The 9,362-nt window shown below is 35.7% G+C and overlaps 1 protein-coding gene across 2 annotated transcripts in view; it reads left to right on the top strand.

The window, feature by feature from the left end:
• The first annotated feature begins 4,241 nt into the window (after positions 1 to 4,241).
• The window catches only part of prss12 (serine protease 12), a 28,624-nt gene continuing 23,503 nt past the window's right edge, over positions 4,242 to 9,362 (top strand). Inside the window, exons 1-3 of one of the 2 annotated variants that reach the window (XM_034015204.3) lie at positions 4,242 to 5,464; positions 7,089 to 7,227; positions 8,476 to 8,654. In XM_034015204.3, coding sequence (XP_033871095.2) covers positions 5,131 to 5,464; positions 7,089 to 7,227; positions 8,476 to 8,654 — 652 coding nt within the window. In that variant the 5' untranslated portion in view covers positions 4,242 to 5,130. The remainder of the gene's footprint in view (positions 5,465 to 7,088; positions 7,228 to 8,475; positions 8,655 to 9,362) is intronic. The other variant, XM_034015203.3, reaches the window with a different exon arrangement.

Genomic DNA, 9,362 nt, shown 5'->3' with positions numbered 1-9,362 from the left:
TATACTATGTCCCAGAAACAAATAACGTCTGGGTCAGAAAGAACTTGGTCCTGTTTTTGTATCCCCTGATGAGATGAGCCCTATAAGGCCACAGTAGGTAGGGTTACCAGACACCCTTGGTAAAATGGGATTGTCCTAGTTTTCAGCCTTTATTTTATTTATTTATGTATTTATTTATTTATTTATTAACATTGTTTTGCCGTTTTTGCTATTGTGGTCCAGGTATGGAAATAAGACTCATATTGCGTAGCAGTTACACCCGTTCCAGGTTTTAATGCAAGACTGATTAGCCACAGTGTATAGGAAACAGCTCAGGTGCGTCTTATTAAACTCATAGTAAAACCAGGATTGGATTAAAGAGCTATGCAATGGGAGGCTTATTTCCATTCCTGTATTCCTTTTTTTTTTTTTTTTTTTAAGTATAAAACTATCCATGTGCTCTCAGTAATATAACAGCAGCGTAAAGTAGCAGGTTGTGTTAGCACAATAAAAATAAAAAAGATCATAGATTATTTATGTAAATTCTGATTAGCTATATCACACGTTCAAATGGCAACAGCTGATCTAATTTTTTTCTAATCTGGTTTTGTGTACCTTTAACATGTTTTGATTATATGACAATAGAAAGAAAACAATGAGCTGTTGTGAACTGCAATAAATACACCAGTTTTTTTATTATTATTATTATTATTATTATTATTATTATTATTATTATTATTATTATTATTTTAAATTACAGTTGTGTTATTATATACTGTTATTTAAAATCCCAGTTTTTCACTCGGAAAATCTGGTAACCCTAGTACTAGCAGAGGTCCTCCTGTGCCTGTGTCTCGTCAATACATTTATTTTATACCTTTAAAAGTTCCCTGCTAATTGGCCTGTCTTAGTTTGTACTGTATGTGAAAAATATGGAATTATTTTTGGCATTTGATTGGCTTGAATTTGATGAAAGGAAGTCATTCCTATCTCCAGCTATAAATGTTTTTTTTCTGATTTTTTACTCAATATTTTACGGTGTGCCATGTGATTTAACTTAAATCTTGTATTTTTTCCTCAGATTAATAAATGTTGTGAAAATAAATATATTTTTAAATGTGTAGATTCAGATATAATTCATAAATCTAATTACAAGATTTAACATTTAGCTAAATATTTAACTGGCCAGCTAAACCTGGAGTTTGTATGCAAATAAACTCCGCCCGCTTTGTGCTTTCACGCGATTGTATTGGCTCTTGTAATGCTCAAATGTGCATATTTCCCGATTAGCATTACAAGAGCCATTCAAATCGCGTGAAAACAATGCTGCATCTCCCTTTAAAAGCAAGTGTCAATGTTTACGAATGCGACATGGCGTCGGTGTGTATATATTAAAAACAAACAAAAAAAACATATCACATGTTTTAATAAACTGAAGTGCGAGAAGAACGACAACAATTTGATCGAATAAAAATGCTTGTAAGTGCAGATAGGTATATTTACATCAGCAGAATATGGAACCCCAGTTTCTTAAAACAGTTGTGATGGTGACCAAACGTGTGTAGTACTGTTGTGTAAAAAAAAAAAAAAAAAAAAAAATTGCTTAAAATGAACAGTTGCATATAAGAAACGTACAAGAACAGCAACAAATACAAATAAACCTGAGATTTGTCTATTGTACACGTGCCATTAACAAAATGCCCTGGAAACTTAAAATAAAGAAAATGATTAACGAAGAGCTGTAATGCAGCAAAAAGCGCAAGAATTAAACACGGACGTGAAAAGGGTACCGTACCAAGCGGAAAAAAGTTATCTTTGCGAACTCCAACAAACCAATGTTATCTTTTGCCAGCCAAATCGTAGTGCCTAAATAAAGTTTTAAATAAAGGCACTTTCAATGGCTGAAATCAGAAACTTTTATACCAGGTGCTCAGCTCCTTCAAATGATCCAATTCACAACTATGTGCGGGGGCTCAAAACAGGAGAGCATCAACGTGCCAGTCGGATCTATGCTTACACTACAAAAGCAATGTGCAATGCAAAATAAACGTGCTTTAAAACAAGGTGATAAAATCAAAATAAACTAACGTTAAATCAAAGGTGACAAATCAAAACGTGATTACTACTAATTAAAATCTACACAAATGTGCCTAAATAAACCGTTACATATACAGAGAGTTACAAGGTGAGAATGCTGTTTTGCATTGGTACTAAGACATTTCTGCCTAGGGTAATTTTAGGGCCAGTGTAGTGTACTAGCATCCCAGATTGCCACACAAATAAAAAATAAAGAGTTATGTTCTTTTAAGTTATGTAAGTTTACTTCCTCTGTTACAGTACAGCCCCACCTGAGCTGTATGTACAATTTGTATGCTGCACAGGAAACTGTGGCTTGAGATGGAGTCCCATTACCTATAACACAGGAAATTAATGAGAAGAGGAACACGTAGTCAAAGGGAAACTAAAGCCTGAAAACAAAAATATTAACAGGAAATCAACAAGGGACTTGTGAAAATGTGACCATGGAAAGAACATGTATATGAAGCCGAGGTTATTATGACCCATTACTTTTCTACCATAAAGCCATTTTATAGGGGTCCAAGGTGAACATTATTGACTTCACATAGACAAGTAAAATAGATTAATATTTAAGTTAATATGCCTTAAAGATCAAAATATCAGCAGAACATGCAGTGAAACTACCAAAATGATTGCTATTCTCTGAGCATTCTTACTTTCCTTATGTAGCATTAATATTTCACAAGTCTTACATCCACCTAAAGTTATCCCAGCTCTGTTAAAAGGATCCCTCTTCAGCTCTTAAACCACTTGCTATCTAAAGCTGTTAAGATCATAGGCAGTATCTGTCTTGTTGCATGACAGATATTATTTCTAATAGAAAAATGTGTGTCAGCATCAGAAATCTCTGCCCTGAAGCTTGACATGTTTAAACATGCCCTTCCAGGCCACAATAACTGATGCAGCTGTTTCACAACTGAGGATAGCCTGACATATGAAACTAAACTTTCAACTGAATTAGTCCATGGAGTGTCCCCCACACAGGCACTCATAACTGTGGATTGTCCCTCATTATATGACCTTACTCAGACCCCCTCAAACTACGTTGTATTTCAATAATAATAATACAAAAAAAAGTGAGGGAGGATATTACTGATAAAAGAACAGTTTATAAATGCGAGGCACATCTAATCAAGGGTTCAATAGTTCAAGAGTGGGAGTTAAAGGACAATTAGATTCGATGGAGGAAAGGGCTGCTAAAACATGTTTAAGTACATTTCTTAGTTCTGTTTCTCACAGTAATTGTAATATTTTATATGCCTCTTTGAAACTTGTTTGCTGTTTATTTTCAATTTTCTATATGTTTACTGGCATTACTTGGGCTGTCTATACTCTACACTGGAACTGACTCATGGCTTTCATGTATAGACCTGTTAGCTATGACCCAGGTCTGAAGTACAGTTTATTTGAAGTTCACCAGGAACAAGTAACATAATCTACTATAAATCTATTTGTAAATGTGAACAGTAATATAAAAAAGAAATTGCCACGCTCATAACACATTTACAGTTCAAGGACAGAGTAGGATATCCATGTGCACTAATATAGTGGAATTTAGGAATAATGCTTTAGCTGTAAGACTTTTATATTCTTAACATTTTTAATTCTAGACTAAAACATAATAAAATTGCTGTTTACTTAATTCTTTCATAATTTAGTAGAAAAAAATGGTTTACCTATATTTGTATTGTTTTGTATGGAGACAATGGAGATGTATATATAATGGAATAGTTGTTTTACATGCAGTAATACAAACTACACAAACTGGAACATTAGCACACATTTAGAGCTTTTTTTTCCCTAACATAGCTTTAATCTACATAAATTGGCCACAAATACATACTTGCCCATAAGAAGCACAGCATACTGGGCAAACAAATCAAATCCCAACCCTTTCCTATGTTACTCTTAACATGATCTCACCCTGTGAATAAGTACAAACTGGGATATAAATCATGGCTAAAATTTCCATTTTCAATAAAGTAGATGTGTGGCTGAATTATTTATTTGTTTCTATTTGACATGATAAAAAAATGTGCTTCTCATGAAACATACAAACCCAGGTCAGTCATGCAAACATCTTCCTATTGTTCCCGAGGAATCTGTGGCTGAGATGTTGATTTCCTACTCGGGGGGCGCTAGACTGCAGTTTTGTTATGGGTAGAGCGATACCGTATGAAATGCAAGCAGTCCACATTGGGAGCGTTGAAAGAGGGGATGAGCAGAAGTTAGCCTTGAATGTTGAGAAGCGTGAGCTGAACCCACACAGTGCGCTCGTCACTGCCCCAAGCCCCCAAGACAACCTCCAGGGACATCCTGCTGCAGACACTGCTGATCTCATACAGCCATGAATGGAACAACCTGGTCAACAAAACGATGAAACTAAACTGAAATGGCTAATATCATCCAAGATGTATGGATCATTCGCTCAGCAGCAACATACACATATCTGTTGCTGAAACCCGATGCGCGCAGATGTCATTTTAGAAAACAGCTGGAGCTTTTACAAAACCGGTCTTGTGTGTCTGCGCTTCAGTTCCGACTCGTTGCGAGCGACTTGTTATACTAATGTATTGTATAATACGTGAAACACGTTTGCAAGATTATTACATTGGATTATTAAAATAGAAATAGATTTAAAAGTGCATTCTTTTTTTCTGTGTGTTTTGTTTTGTTTTGTTGTTTTGGACTTAAAGCCATATCAGAGCTTTTATTATTGTCGAGACTGAAGGACAATAGTGTAACAATATCAAGCAAGTAATATTTTCTACTCGCACAATTATTTTTAATCCATTGCATTCTATTAATAAAATAATAATTATATTGTACTTTGTATTAGGGGAAAATCAAGAACTGCTTTTAGAAGAAGAAACTTTGGTTCTCCTCGAACTCTATAATAAACATACAGCTTGATGTACCCTTGGGCAGTTTTGGACACCTATTCATTTGTTCCTTCACTGAATTGGACCTAATATATTTAAATATACTTATGGATATAATTATCCAAGGGTACCGCCCAAGGTACCAGATGATTTGATTTCACAGTGCTGATGGATACAGGCAGATGGCACCATGATCAGGTTCAGGTTTGTAGTGCTGGTTGCTTTAGTGGCTGCTACCGGATTGCGCTGCCTTGGCAGCGAAGTCTCTTCATTAATTCTCCCCTTCATCGACTGTCTGCAGAGCAAAGGAAAAGCAGGCTATTACCAGGGCTCAATTGATGTTACCGAGTCTGGGGCACAGTGCATTAACTGGAATAATGTCACTGGTTTTAAAGAGAGATACCCAGGAAAAGGACTGGGCGATCACAATTATTGTAGAAACCCCGATAGCAGGATTAGGCCATGGTGCTTTTACAGAAACAATAGAGACCGAGTAGACTGGGGCTACTGTGACTGCAAACAAGGTAATTTATATTTTCAAACATTTGTAATGCCTGCTATAAATTAACGCATGTTTTATTATTATTATTATTATTATTATTATTATTATTATTATTATTATTATTATTATGTATAAACACTGTTTAACAATGATTTTCTTGTTAATACACTGCAAAAAGTAGAGATATACTAAGTATAATAATCAGAAATAAAACAATATTTATTCAAACATTATGTTTTGGTCAAAAATAAAGACAACCATGTTTGAGTAAACAATAAGCTGTCTATACCTGCACCTGCTATAGATTTCAATGTAAACAGACACCTTGGAACAATACAATAGAGCAGAAAATCAACAATAGTTTATGCAAAGCTTGTTTAAATTCTTATAACAACGTATACATTTTTTTTAGCTATTTTTAACTATATGCATTTGTGCACTTTTCAGTCTATGACTCCAAAGCCCCATATTTCACTTGACAAAAATCCATTATTAACTTTGATCACACACACACACACCTATTTATGTATTTATTTATTTGGATCCTTGAATAATAGCAAATTAGAAACAAACAATCCATTCCTATAATAAGCATATCTCCTCTGTCAAAGTAAGGGTGTTTAGAAAAAAGTGACCCTTGAGTTATTTAGAAGAACAATGAGGAAATATTTTATTATTATTATTATTATTATTATTATTATTATTATTATTATTATTATTATTATTATACATAAAATCTGCCCATTAAATCAAAGGTCTCACAAACAATATAAATGTGTGATTTCATGAGTTATTTGTCAGGTGTTACTGGGAATGATGAGCAAAGAATCTTTAACAGTATCTGTTTCAACGGCAGCATTTGGGAGTTCCCAAGAGTTCCTTCAAGCTTTGTGTTGTTTAGTCTAAGCTTGAATGAAAGAGTAAAATCAGCTCAAGTGTTTGTTGCCAGTAGAGTTGAAACACCAAACCAGCATGCAGTCAAAGTAGTAATAATATGTTCATTTAAATTAATGTTAATGAAATGCTAAACATATATAATATAAATAAAATATGGCAGACAATGTGTTATAATGTTTAATTACATCAAGGCAAAGCTCCGTTTTTTTATGAATACCGATCAGACCCCCGAGATGAAATTACAATATATACCTATCAGTTACCTTTTTATTCTACGTATTTCAAATATAGCTGAGAAAGAAATATTATTTAACTACATAGTATACTATTAATATCAGTATAAATTGCGTAGGACTAATATAATGATTACTTTTTATACACTTTATACAGTTACAACACTTCAGTATGTATTCAATGTTTGTATGAGGTGTGTATGTGATGTTTTCGCTTGTGTAAAAGGCCAGACTTGACCAAGCTGAACATCACACAACAAAACCCCTCTATAATTCTATAGGCAGTATGCAGGAATTCTGAGTGGCAAGCCCTTTTAGGTATGTATAGAACACATTGTAAATACAGAAATTTTGCAGCAGTTTGCTAACTGACAAAACTTTAAACTACTGCTGATTTACAAGTGTTTTACACCTCCACCTCTTCCCCCTGTATATTTTACACAGCCTTTATGGTGTATGTTTTATCAGTGGAATGGAAAGGTTGTCTGTAATAAAAAAAAAGTTTTGACCCACCAGGTTCAGTGCGCCTACAAGGAGGCAGAACCAAGCTGGAAGGCACTGTTGAGGTTTACTTAAATGGAGTTTGGGGAACAATCTGCAGCAGCAGCTGGGGGGATGAGGATGCAGCTGTAGTCTGTCGACAGCTGGGCCACGGGTAAGGAGTTTGACAGTAGTATACAGTAGAAGTATGAAATACATTGCTGCTTTGCTAATTTCGATAAACAAAATAGCTACTTAATCTGTTTCATTTGTTTATCAGACTTTCAAATATGTGCTGTTTTTTTCTTTTTTTTTTAATTGCTGGGACTGATAACAACAGGTTCTTTTTTTACCAGGTTCTGTGAATTACTCAAACCCAGTGTCTTTACATATGAAGTGTCCTTGCCTATGCCTGTATATCCACAGTCCTACCACTGCTTCCATTCTTGCTTTCCTCAGCTTTAACCAACAGTAGTACTGTATGGCATCCTCTATGTTATAAAAAAAAGGATAAACATGTGTTATCCGTGACATTTTAATCCCTCTCCAAAACCTTTGTTGCTCTGTCGAGCCACACTCCTGCATTCACGCTTGCCTCCCATGCAAAGGTAATTGCTCAATTTACCAGAAATATCAGTAATGTGACAGTTACCATAATCTGCATTCACTTTCTTTCAACAGGGAACACAATTTCCCTTTAAGTTAACACATCATCAAACTAATGAGATTCATGAGATCAGTTTGAAAGTGTAATTAATAGCGGTTGTCTCAGGAGTTTATCAAGTTCCTTTGTAAGGCTTTAAATTTAATACTAAAAGTAGCAGTTTCTCATGTGCTGACCTGGTGCACTCAACAACTTCTTTGTACTATTAACACTGGATCATTTTATTTCTATTTTAAGATTTTAAGCCCACAAACAACAATTTATACCAATAGGTAAATAAAATAACATTATGGCATATTTTTTATATATGTCTGAAGCAACAGCAATTGACATAGTTGTTATTTCCAATTTTTTTTTATCGATGATATGGTAATATGATAAAGTAGTATTTGTTATGTGTCTACATTTGTACTCAAATGTATAAAAAATGCAACAAAATGTATAGTTTACCTTTCTTTTGAAGCTGTTTCTAATTATAGCTCAGCCCATGGCTTTCCCTTGGGCTAAAGCTAAGGGAAGAGGTCAAAGGCTACCAGACTGGTCTAGCAGGATTTGTTGCTGTTCAAACAGGACGTGAAAGCAATTACTAAAGCTGTAGAACAGGTAGGATTGTGAGGAACTCAGCTGAAGTAATTCCTGTTATTCATGGCTGTATGTCAGTGTCTTTACTTGCTACGGGCACGTTTACAGTTTACAGTGTTTATGCACTAAAGTATGATCAGCAGCACCCCTCCTGCTAAATCTTTCTTCTGTGCGCAGGTATAAAGGCAGGGCCAGGCAGGCGTCAATCTCCAGGTTCAGTCTGGTCCCAGTACACTGGAATTCTGTGCACTGTCGAGGGGATGAGGAGGACCTGCTGCAGTGTGAGAGGAAAGCATGTCACGGGGGGCTCTGCTCACGGAGAGATACTGCAGCTGTCACCTGCACCCCTCAGGAAGGTAAGAAAACAATTCTCCCTCTCCCCATTATAATACAAGTTTAATTGCTGTGAACCTTCGGTTTCCTGAAATCAGCCTTTGAGACGTTAATAGATCTACATTTTAATAAAATACACCAATATGTATAAGGTTGCTATTTATGCTTAACCGGTTTATCATGCAGCCTCCAGAACCCCTTAATGGAATTCTAGCCTTATTATGTATAGTTTGGTGTAAAGGTTTGGCCTGACCATCAGCCTAGAGAAGACCGTGATGTATCAACCTGCCCCAGGTCAGCCATATATACCACCTGATCACATACTATCAGCCGTGGATAGGTTTAACTATCTAGGTAGTACACTGTCCCATGATGCTCTGATTGATGATGAGTTTTCCCTCAGACTAGCTAAAGCTAGTACTGCTTTTGGTAGGCTTCGCCAGCGCTTATGGGACAAAAGCATCAAAATCGAAACCAAATTGAAGGTGTACAAAGCTGTCTTAACATCCCTGCTGTACACATCAGAGACACAGACCATATACAGCCGTCATATCAGGAGACTTAACCGCTTCCACCTTAGCTGTCTCAGGAAAATCTTGAAGATACTATGGCAGGACAGGATTCCTGACACTGAAGTGTTAAGCAGAGCAAAAATGCAAGGCATTGATCCCATGATAACAAAGGCACAGCTACAGCAGGTTGAAGAAATGTGGCATTGGTGTAGAGACATG

The sequence above is a fragment of the Acipenser ruthenus genome, chromosome 2 (assembly GCF_902713425.1).
Source record: "Acipenser ruthenus chromosome 2, fAciRut3.2 maternal haplotype, whole genome shotgun sequence".
In the NCBI taxonomy this organism is placed as follows: Eukaryota; Metazoa; Chordata; class Actinopteri; order Acipenseriformes; family Acipenseridae; genus Acipenser; species Acipenser ruthenus.
Note: the sequence above shows the minus strand (reverse complement) of the source record. Positions and strands in the feature narration are given on the sequence as shown.